At 42.9% G+C, this 22,037-nt stretch overlaps 1 protein-coding gene across 5 annotated transcripts in view; it reads right to left on the bottom strand.

Annotated features, from left to right (window-relative positions):
- Positions 1 to 16,009, bottom strand: part of LOC110498908 (SAP30 binding protein) — a 45,710-nt gene extending 29,701 nt beyond the window's left edge. For all 5 annotated transcript variants that reach the window (XM_036955710.1, XM_021575607.2, XM_021575608.2 and 2 more), the window contains exons 1-4: positions 15,861 to 16,009; positions 6,517 to 6,635; positions 6,341 to 6,385; positions 1,225 to 1,267 (exon numbers count right to left, since the gene is read on the bottom strand). In XM_036955710.1, the coding sequence (XP_036811605.1) occupies positions 1,225 to 1,267; positions 6,341 to 6,385; positions 6,517 to 6,635; positions 15,861 to 15,954 (301 nt within the window). In that variant the 5' untranslated portion in view covers positions 15,955 to 16,009. The remainder of the gene's footprint in view (positions 1 to 1,224; positions 1,268 to 6,340; positions 6,386 to 6,516; positions 6,636 to 15,860) is intronic.
- Positions 16,010 to 22,037: the final 6,028 nt, after the last annotated feature.

Raw genomic sequence — 22,037 nt, 5'->3', positions numbered from 1 at the left:
ACCTGCGTGTCGTGATCGCATTTGGTGTGGGGGGGACAAAATACATTTATGCACGATGGCACACAGCCGGTGTGGGTTCCGTGTAATGCAACAATAATGTAATGTTAGTAAGAGGGGTATGCGTCTTTCACATGATTTGCAATGGCCATAAAGAGCTCTGCAAGTCATCCTAGTTAACAGCTGGGAAAGAAAGCGCTGATTACAGAAATGTTTGCAGTTGATATGGCCTACTAATTTGCTAAATTAAGGGCTGTAAGCGCCATTTGAGCCACGACTTAAGTCTTTCATCAATATCACTTCAACCTTTACTCCAGTTTCAATAGACACAGTTAAGACAAAAAAAAAGCTCTGACTCGCTTGACTAAGATAAACATTTCTAGTTGTGGTCAAGCAAACACTCCCTAATTTCTGACCAAAAATGAGTTAGAACTGGGCTTGTAACTAACTACCAAAGAATATCAACAAATGTACACGTGTCTACAAGTGGCTCTGCTCTGATCTAAAATGCATATCTAGGCTACTCTTCGATCATGGGTGATGGAAGAAAAGCCCCTTGTGCCCTTAAAATAGAACAAGCCTTCTCAGATGCGCTCCTAAGCCTACAACACAATCACCAACTCAGTCGGAGTTAGATTTGGGGGTTTTTGCACTGAAAGGGGCTTTTATGTTGATTCAATCCCAATTTCAAAAGTTGATAGAAAATTGTATCGGGTTTAAAGCCAGGAAAAACGGTGTACATTTTAGAGAAGTTAAATCGCGTGCGTCTCTGAAAAGGCAATTCTGTTTCGGTTGGCCGCAGACCCCAGGTTGAGTACCCCTGGTATGTCAACGCTTTATAGGTACATAATCACGAATGGACATAGGTTGAATTCGCCCAACCCTAGTACTGCTAGCTATCTATAGTAGTTAATCATTATTTAGACCCCTCAAATGCAACTCGAGACCTCGAAGCCAGTTCCACTGCACTTTTTCATTGTTCCCGTCTAACTGGGGATTTAGACTTGGGACACCAGGTGTGTGCAATTAATTATCAGGTAAAACATAAAACCAGCAGGCTCTGGACCTCACAGAGTAAGAGTTGAGAACCCCTGATTTAGACCATAGCATTATAAATGTAACAGTCTGAGCATATAACGGCTGATGGCCGCAGTCTAAATATTTCACCCCAAGTTTGTATTGTATTGTGTCTGTGTCTTAAACACGTTTGTCTGTTTGTGTACTCACCGACCAACTCATTGGGGTCCTTCCTCTCTGCCTCTGGGATTTCCTGAAAAGAGAGAACACAGAGAGAGTAGGGAGGGGTTGAACGTCAGTCAAAGAACCATGCACGGTCCTGGATGTGAGGGTCAACATTGCCCAGCAGCATAACATCACTGTTGATAGAGATCAATTACCCCAATTATACCACTCGTTAACAGTTAACTATTAGAATAGGGTAATAGCAGCGGAATGGTCTGCAATAAGATATTAGTTTGTCAGCCATGGTGATGGGACAGGTCGGCTAAAACTGAATGAGGTTTCCTGATTATTTCAACTGTGCTTTATCTTTTTGGAAAAAATGTATATCAAAAACAGTCGTTTGGCATAAGATTCCCTTCAGGGTATCATGGCAAACATGTGGCTACAGGAGTTTCAGGACATTCTTGTGAAAGCAGGGGCTTGGCAGGAGGTGGGGTGATGTGAGCTGCTTAGAAAATACGGCCTGTCCTCGCCAGAACTGTGGGCATAACACAGGTTCAGCAGAAAGAAACAGTGCTCCTATTCAGTGGCAATAGAACACACACACACACACACTGCCACCCAGTCACCTAGCAACTGCATGGACACATCCAAGAATTGTCTTGAAGAGGGCAGAGGGCCAAACTAAGTAGAACAATGGGAGGAGCGAGGAAGGGGAGGAAGGATATAGTGCAGACATGGCTTACCAGAGGGTCTTTTGAACCTCTGAATGAATTTCCATCTCACTGTAATGAATGACAGATTGACTGCATCACGACTCGTCACTGTGAGAGGTATTGATGCGTTTGAACTGTCTGTTCACACAGCTCAGACACCCATACTTATACCACAAGACGTGCCATTAGAGTTCTCTTCAGTCCCAAAGTCCAGAACAGAGGCTCGGAAAACCCGAATACTATACTGAACAAAAATATAAAAACGCAACATGTAAAGTGTGTTGGTCCCATGTTTCATGAGCTGAGATAAAGAAATCCCCAAAGAAATTTACATACGCACAAAAAGCATATTTCTCTTAATTTATTTAATTTGACAGATTTCCTTATATGAACTGTAACTCAGTAAAATCTTTGAAATTGTTGCATGTTGCGTTTATATTTTTGTTCAGTACACAGAGCCATGAACACATTTAACTCTTCCACATCAGGTAATTCAAGCTAGCACAGTAAAATCTGAGTAAAGAGAAGAAGAAAAAAAAACATGGCACACTAAGGACTGTGATGATGCATCATTTTTGTATATCTTCACAGTCCACCCCACCCTCAGAACATCCTGCAGTTGAAGAAGTGGATGTGAAGGTCCTGGGCTGGCGTGGCTACACGTGGTCTGCGGTTGAGGCCAATTGGACGTACTGCCAAATTCTCTAAAAGAAATGTTGGAGGTGGCTTCTGGTAGAGAAATTAACATTAAAATATCTGGAAACAGCTCTGGTGGACATTCCTGCAGTCAGCATGCCAATTGCACGCTCCCTCAAAACTTGATATCTGTGGCATTGTGTTGTGTGACAAAAGAGCACATTTTAGAGTAGCTCTTTATTGTCCCCAGCACAAGGTCCACCTGTGTAATGATCATGCTGTTTAATCAGCTTCTTGCTATGCCACACCTGATAGGTGGATGGATTATCTTGACAAAGGAGAAACAGGGATGTTAAAAATGTGTGCACAACATTTTAGAGAAATAAGATTTTTGTTCTTATGGAAGATTTCTGGGATCTTTTATTTCAGCTCATGAAACATGGGACCAACACTTTACATGTTCCGTTTATATATTTTTGTTCAGTGTAAAACAATACAACAGGGATGTTGTGCATTATAGAAATGTACAATATTACAACACATTCAAAAAATGACGTAGTATGTATTGTAATATAGTACCTTTTATATGGTACATTTGTAATGGTGGCGCATTGCACATTTATATAATGCCCAACGTCCTGTGACTACTTACACAGTAATGCTACTGACACAGAACATAGGCAGTATACTATAGTACATCGTTTCTCAACTTTTACTGTACCAACGACCAGTGGAATAGAGTCCTAGTCCTTTTTTAACCAGCTCATGACTTAGACAAATACAACATGCCTCCCTGTTGTACAGCCTGCCTCTGCAACTCTACTGCTGTCACTCGCTCTTTAAAATGTGCACTTTTGTCACACAACACAATGCCACAGATGTCTCAAGTTTTGGGGGAGCGTGCAATTAGCATGCTGACTGCAGGAATGTCCACCGGAGCGGTTGCCAGAGAATGTAATGTTAATTTCTTTACTATAAGCAGCCTCTGTCATTTTAGAGAATTTGTCAGTAAGTCCAAACGGCCACACAACCGCAGATCACGTGTATGACATCGTGTGGGTGAGCGGTTTGCTGATGTCAATGTTGTGAACAGAGTGCCCCATGGTGGCGGTGGTGGTATGCAATGGGCAGGCATAAGCTACGGACAACGAACACAATTGCATTTTATTGATGGCAATTTGAATGCACAGAGATACCGTGATGAGATCCTGAGGCCCATTGTCGTGCCATTCATCCGTTGCCATCACCTCATGTTTCAGCATGATGTACAACTCCATGTCACAAGGATCTGAAAATGTCCCAGTTCTTCCATGGCCTGCGTACTAACCAGATGTCACCCATTGAGCATGTTTGAGGTGCTCTGTATTGACGTATACAGCAGCTTGTTCCAGTTTCTGCCAATATCCAGCAACGTCACACTGCCATTGAAGAGGAGTGGGACAACATTCCACAGCCTGATCTATGCAAAGGAAATGTGTCGCGACGCATGAGGCTAATGATTGTTACACCAGAGACTGACTGGTTATCTGTGACCAATAGATGCATATCTGTATTCCCAGTCATGTGAAATCCACAGATTAGGACTGAATGAATTTCCTTCGACTGATTTCCTTACATGAACTAAAACTCAGTAAAATCTTTGAAATTGATGCACTTCAAATGTATATTGCTGTTCAGTATATTTACACTACCGTTCAAAAGTTTGGGGTCGCTTAGAAATTCTTGAAGGAAAAGCGCATTTTTTTGTCCATTAAAATAACATCACATTGATCAGAAGTACAGTGTAGACATTGTTAATATTGTAAATGACTATTGTAGCTGGAAACGGATGATTTTTAATGGAATATCTACATAGGTGTCCAGAGGCCCATTATCAGCAACTACCACTCCTGTGTTCCAATGGCACGTTGTGTTAGCTAATCCAAGTTTATCATTTTAAAAGGCTATTTGATCATTAGGGGGAAAAAAATTCAATTATGTTAGCCCAGCTGAAAACTCTGATCAATTTCATGTTATTTTAAATTGACTTTTTTTTCTTCTTTCTTTTCTTTCAAAAACAAGGACATTTCTAAGTGACCCCAAACTTTTGAACGGTAATGTAGGTACACTATTGTTTTGATGTGTTGTCTTGAACACGTTTGGACCCCAGGAAGAGTGGCAGCAGCTAATGGGGTTCCTAATAAAATACTAAAATACAGCAACAGAACAGCGTGGCCAAACGGCCATTATTCTGGGTTACTGCGTCTTCACTATGGGCCAAACACAGGTCAAGGGGGTAGAGAGAGGGCAAGAGATACAATCAAACAACCCCCTTCTCTCAACCCTTACCCCACTCGGTCCCTGACACGATCAAGAGCCAAAATGTGATAACCAGGGCACGGACACATTTGGTGAAAACCCCTCCGCCCATCGCTTTCTCACTGAAAAAGGGGAGAGGCCGTGTTGGTTCTATGGTTCTTCTCGTCTGTGGCATTAGCCCAAGCCCACCCCGAGCCTTTCAAAAGAAAGCAGGCCACAATGAAAGAATCCCAACATCTCCATTACATTATATAAATGAAACACCTCTATAAATCCATTCCATTATTACTGTTATATGACACAAAAGTACATCTATAACTCAGATATGGCATTTTTAAGTCTTTCTCTATGAAAAAATGAATTATGAAATCCAATCTAATCAAAGCCATTGCATTTTCAGGCCATAAGTGAAAACAGCAGATTGATAAATCATGCCTGTGTAACCAACCAAGCCATTACTCAATAGTCTGGCTAAGAGTTGGAGACGAGTTTGAAAGAACTGCTACTCGGTTAACTCCCCTAGATTACCAGTAAGCAATGTTGAACTTTCACACGAGAGCTTTCTCCTAGATATCTCTTACAAAAACTAGCCTCGTCTAAACCAACTCTATATGACTAGAAAAAGACATAGGGAAGGGCCTGTTGCACCTCAACGCAGTCGAAACAGAGTTCAGCTCTTAGGACAAAATGGGGGTCAATGGTGTGGCTGACGAGGCATAACTCATAATAAATAGTGTGTCTCCGGTGTATAGGGCAGCAGTAGCAAAATATAAACCAAACTCGTGGGAGTATAGAAGTAGTAGCCAGTGAAAACACCCCCCCTTTTGGCAGGTTCTGGATCAGTTTACAGCAACTCTACCTCCCTGACAGATACACATGCACACAACATCTCACCAGTCCTCCACCTCCCTACCTGACCCCCCCCCCCCCCCCCAATGTTGTGGAATGCTATAGTTCTGCAGACATATTGCATTCATGGCCTGATCATAGAATTGTTAATTGCTAATTGTCAGACCCACACAGGATACTATGGCATTATGTGGCCCAAGCCCTGTAATGATTGATTGTTTGAGCAGCATCAAGCCCTCCTGACCTGCATCAATCACTGTGGCAGGAACTGGAATATAGTCCATCGAACACGCTGTTCCAACTCATACACTGACTGCTGCACTATAAATGGCACATCTTGATCAAGCTTGGTCTTATTGGTGCGGATTTAACATGATAACTATAATTCAAAGTTTATAATGCAAAGGTGTTTCATCCAGTGTGCACAACCAAGCTATACTTAACTTGAAATAATGGATGTTGTTTATTCCGCTCTATACTGGTATCGGTGAATAGAGACAAAACATTATAGCTCAACACTACCACCTAGTGGCACTATCATCATTTGAACAAAATCCTTGCTTTTCTTTGCACACCCAGAGACAATGCTGGTTAGCCCCATGAACCCCTAACAAACATTTCACAAGTACAAACCATACCAAAATGCGGGGGGTTTAAAATACCTTATAATCATCTGTGTCTCCGCCCTCATCAGACTCTTCCATTTCCTAATGAAGACAAGAATGCAAATGGTTAACAGTGTGACCACACACACTCGTACATGCACCGCTGACAAATACCTCTAGCAGGGGGCTGTGGGAAAGAGACTGACTAAATTAGAAGGAGAAAGAGAACTGACTGAGTTACGCGAGCTCTCCCCACTGTCCTCGTCTCCAGATGCCTTGTCGTCGCCATCCTCAATCCGGCTAATGTCGTCCTCTCCATAGGCAGCAGACACCAGTCCTACTCCATGGCCCTCTGCAGAATGACAGAGCTTGGTTATCAGGTTGGAAACACAGCAGCATTCAGTTGCCGGCTTCCTGACCTAATATCAAGTGGAGATTGGTTAGCCTCTATTCTTTGACATTTTCGTAATGCGTGTGCCTTGTATAACAAGTACCTATAATAAAAACAGTTTTTTCAACTTACTTTACTGGTTGGTCATTATGCCAATAGATATTTTAGACAAACATATCTACCATGTTAACAGCTGAACGAGCTCAGCAAAGGTTAATCCGGTATCCTTGTGACATCCCTACCCTAACCTAACTATTTTAAAATGTGAACTTCAAAGTGGGTTAAGGATGTCCCAAGGACCCCCGGATAGCAAATAAAATTTTACTTGTCACATGCGCCGAATACAACAAGTGTAGACTTTACTGTGAAATGTTTACTTACGAGCCCAACTTACTTTACTTCCCAACAATGCAGTTAAAAAGTAGAAAACAGTTGCTGAAAAAAAAAAGAAGCAACTAATAACAAAATAACGAGACTATAATACAAGGAGTGATGCAGCCAGTCAAGATGCTCTCGATACTGCAGCTGTAGAACTTTGAGGATCTGAGGGCCCATGCCAAATCTTTTCAGCCTCCTGAGGGGGGAGAGGCATTGTCCTACCCTCTTCACAACTGTGTTGGTGTGTTTGGACCATGTTAGGGCCTTAGTGATGTGGACACAGGAACTTGAAGCTCTCGACCTGATCCCTACAGCCCTGTGGGGGCGTGCTAAGCCTTCCTTTTCCCGCAGTCCACAATCAGCTACTTTGTCTTGCTGGCGTTAAGGGAGAGGTTGTTGTCCTGGCACCACACTGCCAGGTCTCGGACCTCCTCCCAATATGCGGTCTCATCGTCGCCTGTAATCAGGTCTACTTCCGCCGTGTTGTCACCAAACTTAATGATGGTGTTGCGCAGCTAAACAGTTGTGGGTAAACATGAAGTACAGGAGGGGATTAAGCACGTACACCTGAGGGCAGCGTGGCGGATGTGTTACCTACCCTCACCACCTGGGGGCGGCCCGTCAGGAAGCCCAGGATCCAGTTGCAGAGGGAGGTGTTCAATCCCAGGGTCCTTAGCTGACACAACACGGTGCCCTCAGGTGTACGTGCTTAATCCCCTCCTGTACTTCATGTTTACCCACGACTGCTTAGCTGCGCAACACCATTGATGTTTCCACAACATTATTACAGTCCATGTGTGGTAAATTCAATTGATTGGACATTTGGAACCACCAAGACTGAGCAATCTGGAGAGAAGGGCCTTGGTCAGGGAGGTGACCAAGAACCCGATGGTCACCCTGACAGAGCTCCTCTGAGGAGATGGAAGAACCTACCAGAAGGACAACCATCTCTGCAGCACTCCACCCATTAGGCATTTATGGTAGAGTGGCCAGACAGAAGACACTACTTAGAGTAAGGCTATAATGTAACAAAAATGTGGAAACAGTTATGGGGTCTAAATACTTTCCAAATGCACTGTACATTAAATGGTTTGTAAGGATGGTAAATATATACTGAACAAAAAGTAGTTTTCCATGTTATTTGATCAAGAAAAATATTACATTTGATGTGGATGTTGTGTCTTTGACCATAACTTTGCACCTTATGATGTAAATGTTTGAGGACAGGTTTTTTGTTCGTTCTTTCTGGATTCCATTAAAATGACAATTGCAGAGAATGGGACAAGACAACAACTCTTACAATTCCAACTATTGAATCCTGCAAGACACTGTTCTTCATTATAGAACTATCTTTTTTGCCTAAGTGGAGATGCTGAACTTATTTTTGCCCACACGCACTTTCAGCATTTGTCAATTTCCACACTGTGCCATGCAGCGTGATATGGGGGAAAAAAATCTAGGCCTAGTTAATTGAACTGTTGGAATGATGGAAATATGATAATTTTTCAAATCTTATAGTTGGAACATAGTGGGCAGCAACTTGAATACATTGTTGTTTGACATGACAACAAATAAATAAGCCAGTGAGAAATGATTGACAGGGTAGGAACCAAAGTCTGTCAGTGTTTCCAGGTGACCCTAATTAGATGTTGCATTACACATGTTCATACTTCATGTAGCTAGCTAGCTAGCCAGCCAACATATTCATGCTTTGCCTATTCCTCTCTGATAAGATGTTGCACAAACTTGCATACCTAGGCCTACACCAGCACTGGTACCAGGCAGTATTAGCTAACTATATACATTTTCTCTGACTCTTAGTACATTTAGCAAGCTAGCTAGCCTGCTAACTTGCAATTAGCATTAGCAGGCGAACACATTGTATTTTCTTAGCAAGGTGTTGCTAAAACAAACTAGCAACCAGTAGTTTTTAGACCGTAAGATAAAGAAATATAGTGTAATTATAGAACTCTTGTGGAAAGCAGCATGTCACCAACATTCTTGCATCCATCTGACCATTTGGAGTGAACGGCAAGGAAGTGCTCTCTCCTTGAGTGACAGGGCTTATTGTGTTTAGCAGCATGCAGCAGCAAGAATGAGATGACTCAAGAAGCAAAGGGCGTAAACTATTTTTTAAATGACACATGCACTGGAGATGCGTATCACATTTAACAAATCAAACATTGAAACACCATTATAGAAGGTCAAGTAAAAACTCAAAATCGGTCCGTGCATCACCTCTGGTATATAGTAAAATGTGGTATACCGCCCAGCCCTGGTCAGGGAGAGATTTAAGATATCAGTAAAGACAGTTGCCAGCTGGTCTGCGCATGCTACGAGTACACATCCTGGTAATCCGTCTGGCCCTGCAGCCTTGAGAATGTTAACCTGTTTAAAAGGTCTTACTCACATTGGCTACAGAGTGTGATAACACAGTAGTCTGGAACAGCTGGTGCACTCATGCATGGTTCAGTGTTGCTAGCATCGAAGCTAGCTTGGAAGGCATTTAGCTCATCTGGTAGGCTTTGCAGCTGGCTTTCCCTTTAACATGCCAACAACAAACACTGACACTACCAAGTATAACTGAACAAATTATGAAAGACAAGCATTAGAATTTTGAATTCTTAAAAGTGGAGCGTGGACAGGGTGAAAAAATGGTTGTATATTAACAATGACAAGCCACCTGGGTCTGACAACTTGGATGGAAAATTACTGAGGATAATAATGGACGATATTGCCACTTCTATTTACCATATCTTCTAAGCCTACAATGAACTGTGTGCCCTAAGGCCTGGAGAGAAGCAAGTCATTCCGCTATCCAAGAATAGTAAAGCCACCCTTCCTGGTTCAAATAGCTGACCAAATCAACCTGTTACCAACCCGTAGTAAACTTTTGGAAAAATTGTGTTTGACCAGATTCAATTTGTTTACTGTAATATAGCATTTTGACTTTCAGCACGCATATAGGGAAGGACATTCAACATGAAGGCACTTACACAAATAACTGATGATTGGTTGAGAGAAATTGATAATAAAAAAAGATTGTGGGAGCTGTTTTGTTAGACTTCAGTGCAGCTTTTGACATTATCGATCATAGTCTGTTGCTGGAGAAACGTATGTGTTGTGGATAAAGAGCTACCTGTCGAACAGAACACAGAGGGTGTTCTTTAATGGAATCCTATTTAACATAATCCAGGTAGAATCAGGAATTCCCCATGGCAGCTGTCTAGGCGACTTTTTAAATCTGTATTAATGACATGCCACTGGCTTTGAGTAAAGCCAGTGTATTTGTATGCAGATGACAACACTGTACATGTCAGCTACTACAGCGAGTGAAATTACTTAACTTAAAGAGCTACAGTCAGTTTCAGTAACCCTGGGTTGTAAACTGTCATGGTCAAAATATGTTGATGCAACAGTAGATACAACAGGGAGAAATCTGTCCATAATAAAGAGCTGCTCAGCCTACTTACCAACATCAACAAGGCATGCCCTACAGGCCCTGGTTGTGTCACACCTGGACTACTGTCAAGTCATGTGGTCAGGTGCCACAAAGAGGTACTTTGGGAAAATTTTATTTTTTCTAAAACAGGGCAGCAAGACTGGCCCTTAAAAGTACAGAGAGCTTACATTAATAATATGCATGTCAATCTCTCATGACTCAAAGTAGAGGAGAGATCGACTTCATCACTACTTGGTTTTGTAAGAAGTATTGACATGCTGAATGCACCGTTTAAACTATCAGCGCACAGTTCGGAAACCCATGCATACCCCACAAGACATGCCACCAGAGGTATCTTCACAGTGCTAAATGGAGCCATGGCTACATGAAACTATTCCATAGGGTAACTGTTGCAAGCAGTAGAATCAGATTTAAAAAACAAAAATACACCTTAGGGAACAGCAGGGACTGTGATGGGACACATACACACATGTATTTTGTATTGCAGATACATTCAAAGTATTCAGACCCCTTGACTTTTTCCACATTGTTACATTACAGCCGTATTCTAAAATTGATTAAATAGTTCCATAAATGTTTTTGAAATGTTTCCTAAATTTATTATAAATAAACTGAAATATCACATTTACATAAGTATTCAGATCTTTTCCTCAGTACTTTGTTGAAGCACCGACGAGTCTTCTTGGGTATGATGCTACAAGCTTGGCACAACTGTGTTTGGGGAGTTTCTCCCATTCTTCTCAGCAGATCCTTTCGAGCTCGGTCAGGTTAGGATGGGGAGAGTAGCTGCACAGCTATTTTCAGGTCTCTCCAGAGATATTCGATCGGGTTTAAGTCCAGGCTCTGGCTGGGCCACTCAAGGATATTCAAAGACTTGTCCCGAAGCCACGACTGCATTGTCTCAGCTGTGTGCTTAGGGTTGTTGTCCTGTTAGAAGGTAAACCTTCTCCCCAGTCTGAGGTCATGAGCACCCCGGAGCAGATTTTCATCAAGTAACTCTTTGTACTTTGCTCAGTTCATCTTTCTCTTAATCCTGACTAGTATCCCCGTCCCTGCAGCTGAAAACATCCCCACAGCATGATGCTGCCACCACAAAGCTTCACCGTAGGGATGGTTCCAGGTTTCCACCAGATGTGACGCTTGGCATTCAGGACAAAAGTTCAATCAGACCAGAGAATCTTGTTTCTCATGGTCAGAATCTTTGGGTGCGTTTTGCCAAACTCCAAGTGGGCTGTCATGTGCCTTTTAATGAGGAGTGGCTTCTTTCTGGCCACTCTACCACAAAGGCCTAATTGGTGGAGTGCTGCAGAGATGGTTGTCCTTCTGGAAGGTTCTCCCATCTCCACAGAGGAACTCCACTCTGTCAGAGTGACCTCCCTGAACAAGTCCTTCTCCATTGATTGCTCAGTTTGGACAGGCGGCCAGCTCTAGGAAGAGTCTTGGTCGTTCCAAACTTTCAATGCTGCAGAAATGTTTTGGTACTTTTCCCCCATATCTGTGCCACAACAAAATATGTGCCTTGACAAAATCCTGAGCTCAAGTTCAAGTCTCATAGCAAAGGGGGTGAATACTTATGCAAATAAGGCATTTTTTTTAATACACTGCTCAAAAAAATAAAGGGAACACAAAAATAACACATCCTAGATCTGAATGAATGAAATGTTCTTATTAAATACTTTTTTCTTTACATAGTTGAATGTGCTGACAACAAAATCACACAAAAATTATCAATGGAAATCAAATTGATCAACCCATGGAGGTCTGGATTTGGAGTCACACTCAAAATTAAAGTGGAAAACCACACTACAGGCGTTGGTGGATGGAGCGAGACATGATGTCCCAGATGTGCTCAATTGGATCAATTGGATTCAGGTCTGGGGAACGGGCGGGCCAGTCCATAGCATCAATGCCTTCCTCTTGCAGGAACTGCTGACACACTCCAGCCACATGAGGTCTAGCATTGTCTTGCATTAGGAGGAACCCACGGCCAACCGCACCAGCATATGGTCTCACAAGGGGTCTGAGGATCTCATCTCGGTACCTAATGGCAGTCAGGCTACCTCTGGCGAGCACATGGAGGGTTGTGCGGCCCCCAAAGAAATGCCACCCCACACCATGACTGACCCACCGCCAAACCGGTCATGCTGGAGGATGTTGCAGGCAGCAGAACGTTCTCCACGGCGTCTCCAGACTGTCACGTCTGTCACATGTGCTCAGTGTGAACCTGCTTTCATCTGTGAAGAGCACAGGGCGCCAGTGGCGAATTTGCCAATCTTGGTGTTCTCTGGCAAATGCCAAACGTCCTGCACGGTGTTGGGATGTAAGCACAACCCCCACCTGTGGACGTCGGGCCCTCATACCACCCTCATGGAGTCTGTTTCTGACCGTTTGAGCAGACTCATGCACATTTGTGGCCTGCTGGAGGTCATTTTGCAGGGCTCTGGCAGTGCTCCTCCTGCTCCTCCTTGCACAAAGGCGGAGGTAGCGGTCCTGCTGCTGGGTTGTTGCCCTCCTACGGCCTCCTCCACGTCTCCTGATGTACTGGCCTGTCTCCTGGTAGCGCCTCCATAAAGAATAAAGGTTTTGTTTTCGAAATGATAGGTCATTAATATGTCAAATCCGGAAACTAATGCTCGTATTTCTGTGTGTTGATTATATTATAATTAAGTCTATGATTTGATATAGCAGTCTGACTGAGTGGTGGTAGGGAGCAGCAGGCTCGTAAGCATTCATTCAAACAGCACATTCCTGCATTTGCCAAGTAGCTCTTCATGCAAGTTTATGACTTCAAGCCTATCAACTCCCGAGATTAGGCTGGCAATACTATAGTGCCTATAAGAACATCCAATAGTCAAAGGTATATGAAATACAAATGGTATAGGGAGAAATAGTCCTATAATTCCTATAATAACTACAACCTAAAACGTCTTACCTGGGAATATTGAAGACTCATGTTAAAAAGGAACCACCAGCTTTCATATATTCTCATATTCTGAGCAAGGAACTTAAACGTTAGCTTTCTTACATGACACATATTGCACTTTTACTTTCTTCTCCAACACTTTGTTTTTGCATTTTTTAAACCAAATTGAACATGTTTCATTATTTATTTGAGACAAAATAGATTTTATTTATGTATTATATTGTATTATATTAAGTTAAAATAAAAGGGTTAATTCAGTATTGATGTAATTGTCATTATTACAAACATTAAAATAATTAAATAAATAAAAATGTAATTAAAAAAAACACAAAAAAACGTCCGATTAATCGGTATCGGCTTTTGTTGGTCCTCCAATGTTGAAAAATCATAATCGGTCGACCTCTACCAGAGGTGACTTATTGCTATTATAAACTGGTTACCAATGTAATTAGAGCAGTAAAAATAACTTGTTATACCCGTGGTATACAGTCTGATATACCACGGCTGTCAGCCAATCAGCATTCAGGGCTCTAACCACCTAGATATATACAGTACCAGTCAAAAGTTGACACACCTACTCATTCAAGGGTTTTTCTTTATTTTTACTATTTTCTACAACTCATCCCAAACCATCTCAATTGGGTTGAGGTCGGGTGATTGTGGAGGCCAGGTCATCTGATGCAGCACTCCATCACTGTCCTTCTTGGTCAAATAGCCCTTACACAGCCTGAAGGTGTGTTGTGTCATTGTCCTGTTGAAAAACAAATGATAGTCCCACAAAGCGCAAACCAGATGGGATGGTGTATCGCTGCAGAATGCTGTGGTAGCCATGCTGGTTAAGTGTGCCTTGAATTTTAAATAAATCACAGACAGTGTCACCAGCAAAGCACCCCCTCCTCCTCCATGCTTCACGGTGGGAACCACACATGCAGAGATTATCCGTTCACCTACTCTGCGTCTCACAAAGACATGGCAGTTGGAAACAAATCTCAAATTTGGACTCACCAGACCAAAGGACAGTTTTCCACTGGTCTAATGTCCATTGCTCATGTTTCTTGGCCCAAGCAAGTCTCTTCTTATTATTTGTGTCTTTTTAGTAGTGGTTTCTTTGCAGCAATTCGACCATGAAGGCCTGATTCACACAGTCTCCTCTGAACAGTTGATGTTGAGATTTGGGCAACAATCTGAGGTGCAGTTAACTCTAATGAATGTATCCTCTGCAGCAGAGTTAACTCTGGGTCTTCCTTTCCTGTAGTGGTCCTCATGAGAGCCAGTTTCATCATAGAGATGATGGTTTTTGCGACTGCACTTAAAGAAACTTTCAAAGTACTTGAAATTTTCCAAATTGAGTGACCTTAATGGTTGGTAAAAAAAATCTGAGTGGCTGGTAGATTTCTTAATCCACCTGCCACAGTGGCTGGTGGACCAAAAACTTAGTTTCAAAGCCCTGTTGGTCAACCATGATTTGCCAGTGCTGTGATAAGATTGTCTGGCTGGCTAGCTTACACTGTTTTACAGGAATGATTACATAAATTGTTAAAACGTTACTGCCAATATGCCAACATTCCATTCAAACAATGCAGCCAATGCACAGCCATATACTTGCTGAAATCAGTTGATAAGACTTAGACAAGTTGTAAATGCAACAAGTACTGATATTGTATCTCATAATAACACAGATCTCCAAGAAAACGAACATTTCGACATTCATGGTCTGTTTACATTAGTCGTAATTCAGAAAGTGTATATAAAACCCATACAAAATATTTTAGGTTCACATGCCTTACTTGTATATTTCTGCATAAGTAAAATCAGGAGTATGTCTCTACTGTCATTCATTCCAATTAGACTGGTTTGGATTTCTCCCTGACCAATGACTGCAATTTTACCCAATTCTTGAGCTATTAACGTCTACGTACGACATAGCCCTCTAGTAATTAAATAGGTTCTCTATGGGTACAGCACGTTTCCGTATTTTGTGATCTAGCAACAAGTGTGCAGTTAGAGTTCAGATCATAGAAACATAATTATATGTATATGATTCAGATACTACCGTAACCGGTGATGATGGCATCTTAACATGACCCTCCATCCACACAAAACTAGCTAACGTTAGCCTTACGTTTTATAAAGTATATTCTGTACAGGCTCACACAACGCCATTTTCTAGATAACGATGACAATTCAGTGTTTGTTTACCGTGCCGGGGACAAAGTTAGTTAGAACAGTAACGTTAAAGTTAACATCTCAATATAGTATTTATCTTTAGCTAGCTAACGTTACTGTTACAAGCTAGCCAACAACATTGTTGAACTACACAAAGCGATTTCCGGTTACCCACTTTCGTCTCAGTTGCAACCGATTTGGGGCCAAAATTCTCATTTCTATGCCATCAGTATCAGTAGTTAAGCAAAGTATCTACCTGTTTCTTCTACCTCTGGGTCGGAATCTGCCTCTGAATCGTCTCCATAATCCGCCAAAGAGGAGAGAAGTGCACTCTTTTTGCCGCTCGCCATTTCTCCAAAGGTCGCATAACAAAGACGTCACTTTCAGCGTCGTTTTTGAAAAAGGTATGCGTATTCGGGTCTCTGGGAAATGTAGTCAGAGATATTATAAAAGGCGTAGTTACGAATCCCGTTATGAAAATTAATGGCGTAATGTACGACGCTCCGCCAGGTAGTAGAGCTCTTTTTTAGTTTCTCGGAAACACTGAGTTAAATAGGATAATTTAGAAATGTGGAGCTAATGTTGTAAACCGTGATTGACCACACACTCCAGCACAGTAGGTGGCGGCATGCACCTTAAACGTTTGTTTGTAGACCACCATTATATCATAGAATAATGTTACATACTCCTCTTGGAGTAGGGAACGCAACACCCTGCTACAACTCAACTCCCTGTGGAGTGAAAAAAAGGTATGTGACTGTAGGTGCGGGTAAGGTAGGAGAGGGGATTTTTAACTTGATCTTCCTTTGGTTCCGTCCAGCCCCTATTCCCCACCTTACCGCGTGAAGGAAGAATACATTTCCTGTAAACAGTAATATTCTCTGCCTCTGTCATCCTTACTCGCACCTACAATCACATGCCTTTTTTTTTGCTCCGTGGGGAGTTGAGATGGAGCAGGGTGTTGCGTTCCCTCCACCAAGAGGCGTACATAACATAATTGGGGCTCATCCGGGATCCTTAAACCCACAGGACTCCGCTGCTCTGAGCTCTTTGTGATTGAGGTGTGGTGGTAGGTTGTGAGTTTGGGTGACTTGTTTAGTTTACGTCTGTTCAGTAGGCTGCTGTGTACAAAATGGCTGCCTCAGCCGTCTCCAAGTTTATTGAACCGCTCTCTGTTGATCGGTTGGTGGGGTTGCATATAGTAGACCTTTGCACCATAGCTGACCATTATGGACTCTTTGTCCCCGAGAAAGCCCTAAAGGCTGAGCTTTTGGTGCTAGTCAGGGAGGGTTTAGTGAGAAAAAAAATTATTGTTGAAAGATGAGGAGAGGGAGGCTTCAGGAGAGAAGATGGGTAGACCTTCCAATGCCAAGTCGGAGGACGGCAAGGAGGAAGGGGTTGATCGCACCCCCTTTACATTGTCCCGATTCAACCCTTTATTTTCCGCCTCGGGTCGTTTAGACGGGACCGCTAGGCTAAAGGTGAGGCTGGCCGCTTGGAAATGGAGCAAAAAGAAAAAGAGCATGTTAGACACGCGGATGGAGTGGAGTGGGGTTTAATTTAGAAATGAGGAAAATGGAAATAGAAGCCGACATGGAGGTGAGGATCTGACAACTGGAGCTAGACGCTGGCTCCAGTGCGACTCCACAGCCTGCCCATCATTAAGCCCACTTCGATGTACATTTTTTAAAAATGCTTTAGTCCCTCCAATTCGGGAGTCGGAAGTTGATTCCTATTTCTCTACGTTTGAACATGTGGCCGCTGCGTTGCATTGGCCACTCGAGGTTTGGCCTCTCCTGTTGCAATGTAAATTGACTGGGAAAGCCCAGGGAGTAGTAGCCGCTCTCTCCCTGGAAGATAGTTTACAGTACGATGTAGTTAAAACAACCGTGTTGCGGGCTTATGAGTTGGTGCCTGAAGCTTTTAGGCAGCGCTTCAGGAACCACAAAAAACCCTCACCTTACTTTTGATGAGTTTGCTAGGGACAAAGAGTCTCTGTTTAATCGCTAGTGTTCAGCCAGCAAATCTAACACCTTTGCTGATATTCAGGAGTTGATGCTGTCGGAGGATTTAAAAGAAACCTGCCTGATAGAATTGTAGTTCATTTAAATGAACAGAAAGTGGCGACATTGGCCCAGGCAGCAGTGTTGGCAGATGAGTACGCTTTGACGCACAAAACTGTCTTTGGTGCGCCTTGTTTTGAAGGCCTAACGATTACGTCATCAGTGCCACGTTCGGGTCGCTTTTCCTCTGACGACCCTAAGCCTTTGTACGAAATCCGTGAATGTTTTTAATGTCACCAAAAGGGTCAAGTGATTGCGGAATGCCAGGTTTTGAAAAATAAACCGAAACAGTTCCTGTCACGATCCCCTAAATTAAAACGCGTGGGTTTAGTCCAGTCTTTGCCTCGGCCGTTGGACCTACTTATTGATTCAGCATTTGGGAAACCGGACCCTTTCTATGCTCCGTTTATCTCTGCCGGTTGTGTTTCCTTAACTGGAGAACAAGTGGATCAAAAGCCAGTCAGTAATTGTTACTGATGCTTTACCCTCGTCCCCTGAAACATATTGTGGCTCGCATGTCATATTACAGGGTATAGAGACAAAAAACGTATCTGTACCATTACACTAGGTCCACTTAGGGTCAGACTTGGTATCAGGACGTTTCCGTGTTGGTGTGGTGTCTACACTGCCAGTAAAAGGAGTCATATTGGTACTAGGGAACGATATCGCTGTTGGTAAAGTGACTCGTGTGTTAGAAGTAATAGACAACCCAAAAATCAAAACTGCAGATTATAAATTGGTTCAAGCATTTCCCCATGTTTTTTGTGCTTGTGTGTTAATGAGGGCACAATCTAACAAGCTGGGAGATGTGGTGGATTTGTCTAGTTACATTTTTGAGAATGTTGAGGTAGAAGACAATGCACCGAGTATTCCTTCTGCAAGGCCGATGGTTTTTACCCCCGTAAAAATTAAGGCATGGGAAAGCGAAATTGCGCCCCAATTACCTGACTTTCTTTTCTCTGTCACCCCCGAGAAGGTGATTCAATGTCAAAAGGGAGACACCAGTCTTCGCAAGTGTTTTGCTTTGGTAATTTCCATTGAGGAAGCTGAAACCAGGGAGACCGCCTACTTTATGAAAGCAGGAGTTTTGATGTGTAAATGGGAAGCTCATAACAGTTAGTGACTGGAGTGAAGTGTTTCAAGTGATTGTTCCTACATCAGTCCAACAGCATGTGCTGTCACTCGCCCATGACCAGGCGTGGTCTGGACATTTGGGGATCACGAAGACTTAGAACCGAGTCCTTCAACATATTTTCTGGACAGGTTTGAAGTCTAACATTGTCCAATTTTGTAAAACATGTCATGTATGTCAACTCACTGGGAAAGCGAATCAAACAGTTCCTTGTGCGCTGCTTTGCCCGATTCCTGTGGTGGGGGAACCATTTGAATGAGTGATTATCAACTATTGTGTAGGTTTGTTACCAAAAACCAGGTCAGGTAACCAGTTCTTACTAACAATAATGTGCAGTGCTACTCGATACCCAGAGGCTATCCCTCTCCATACTATAACGGCTAAGACTGTGGTGAAGGCACAAGTGAAGTTTTTTCTCTACGTTTGGACTCCCTAAAGTAATCCAAACTGATCAGGGAACCAACTTTACGTCAAAACTATTCTCAAATGTGTTAAAGACGCTGTGTATTTCCCATCAGATCTCCAGTCCGTATCATCCAGAGAGTCATGGAGCCCTCGAACGCTGGCATCAGACGCTAAAGGCGATGCTACGCAAGTATTGCATGGATACCAGTACCAATTGGGATGAGGGGTTGTCCTATCAGGGAAACAATACAAGAGTCCTTAGGGTTCCGCCCTGCTGACCTTGTGTTTGGACACACCCCACGGGGACCGCTAAAAGTTTTGAATGAGCATATCCTATCTCCTACACCCAGTAGCACCCTTAAAAATGTGTTGGATTGTGTCAGTAAGATGCGGGAGAGACTGCACGCCGCATGTGCTTTAGCCCAAAAGTCTCTCCCCTCATCTCAAAACACATGAATTTACATTATGACAAAGAGGCCATTGGCCGTTCTTTTGCACCAGGGGATCAAGTTTTAGTTTTGTTGCCAATCCCCTCATCTCTGTCGGCACGTTTTTTTCTGGGCCATATCTTGTGGAAAAGAAACTCAGTGACACCAATTATGTGATAAAGACCACAGATCGTAGGCGTTCTTCCCGAGTGTGTCATGTTAACATGCTGAAAGCATATTATATGCGTGACTCTCCAGACAGCTCCTCAGGTAAGCCGGTCCAGCCTGCTGTCTCCAGTGTGGCTGCGGTGGTGCTGAAGCCTGGCTGGGACCTAGAGGAGGATAAGGAGGACGGGTTGGAGTTACGCCATACGTTACAGCAGCGTGAACGCTTATGTAATTCGGAGATGCTGAAAAAGTTACCCTCTCAAATGGAACATTTGGATAACAATCAAACTAATGATCTTATCCTATTGATAAATAGTTTTCTCAAAGTGTTTCAGGACGATCCAAGTCACACGTCCATCTTGGAACATGAAGTGGATTTGGGGAACGCTGCTCCTATACGTCAGCATCCGTACCAGGTTAACACTAAGAAAAGGGAGGTAATGAAATGTGAGGTAGCTTATTTATTACAGAATGACATGGAAAACCCCAGTAACCACTCCTGGAGTTCCCCGTGTATTCTTGTTCCTAAGCCTGACGGTACGTCCCGCTTACATACGGACTATCGTCGCGTAAATGCAGTTACAAAGTCTGATTCTTTTCCTCTACCTCGCTTAGATGACTGCATTGATAGAATTGGCTCTGCTGCTTACGTTAGTAAATTAGATATGCTAAAAGGTTATTGGCAGGTGCATCTGACCACTCAAGCTTCTGACATCTCGGCTTTCGTGACGCCTGATAACTTTGTACAATAGACTATGATGCCCTTAGGAATGTGTAATGCACCTGCTACTTTTCAGTGCCTAGTTAACATTGCATGTGCTGCGGATGTGCCAAATTGTACTGCTTACCTTGATGATGTGGTGATTCATTCGTCTACTTGGTCTGAACATGTCGCCACCTTGAAAAGTGTGTTTCAGCGGTTAGAGAATGCTTCTTTGACCCTCATTTTTGCCAAGTGTGAGTTTGGGAAGGCTACTGTGACTTACTTAGGGAAGCAGGTGGGACGAGGTCAAGTGCGCCCAATAACTGGCAAAGTGGAAGCAATTGTTGCTTTTCCTGCTCCCACGACTCGCCACCAATTGCACAGATTCCTGGGGATGGTAGGGTACTATCGTACGTTCTGTAAGAATTTTTCAGCGGTAGCTCCCCTTACATCTCTGCTTAGTCCCAAAGTACCATTTAAGTGGTCCCAGGAATGTAACTATGCTTTTGAGTCCACCAAAGCGCTACTTTGTAGTGCCTCAGTGCTTGCCGCCCCCAACTTTGACAAATCTTTTAAGTTGGAGTTGCTTGTATAGTGGGGGCGGGTGCGTTTCTCTTGCAGGAGGATGAAGAGAGAGTGGATTGGCCCATCAGTTTCATCTTCCATAAGTTCAACTCATGTCAGTCAAGGTACTCCACCATTGAACAAGAGACACTGGCTTTATTACTAGCCTGCTAGTTTTTTGAGGTATATGTGGGCTCCAGTGCATTGCCTGTACTGGTCTTCACTGACCATACTCCTTTAGTGTTTCTAAAGCAAATGTACAATCAGAACCGCCTCCTTATGCGGTTGGCTCTGATTGTACAAGGATACAATATATGGATTCACTATGTGAAGGGTTCGGTGAACGTGATCGCCGATGCTCTCTCACGGGTTTAGTAACTGGGGATGTGTGTTGGTTTAGTTGTTGCAAAATGGGAGTTTGCAGGTTTTGGGGTGGGTGTGTTGTGTTCCTCAGTTTCTGTGTTGTAGGTTTGTATGTGTGTGTATTTCAGGAAACGGCTTCCTGGATTCCAAAGCAGCTGATTTGGAATCCAGGAAGCCATTTCCTGAAATACACACACACATACAAACCCACATCCCACAACACAGAAACTCGGGAACATAAGAAGAAGAAGAAGAAGGTGAAGATGATAACAACGCTCCACCCAGCAGACTGTTGAACAATCGCGTTCACGTTGTAATGCTGTGTCACGCGATTGCAAAACTAATCGTCACACAATCCCTTCTAAAAGTCAGGTTATGTGTCAAGAAACCTTCCTATTTTTCCTTGAAAGTTAGTAATGTCACGATTTCTAAGCTATACGATATATTTATTTTTATTTAACCTTTATTTAACTAGGAAAATCAGGTGAGAACAAATTATTATTTGCAATGACGGCTTATTACAGAGTACAAGTTAATAATCTCAAATCCTGGAAAAGATTTGTAATGTTGACCTTATTCACACAATTCTTGATCATGTTGTTTTTTT

This window comes from Oncorhynchus mykiss, chromosome 20 (genome assembly GCF_013265735.2).
Source record: "Oncorhynchus mykiss isolate Arlee chromosome 20, USDA_OmykA_1.1, whole genome shotgun sequence".
NCBI classification, from domain to species: Eukaryota; Metazoa; Chordata; class Actinopteri; order Salmoniformes; family Salmonidae; genus Oncorhynchus; species Oncorhynchus mykiss.
Note: the sequence above shows the minus strand (reverse complement) of the source record. Positions and strands in the feature narration are given on the sequence as shown.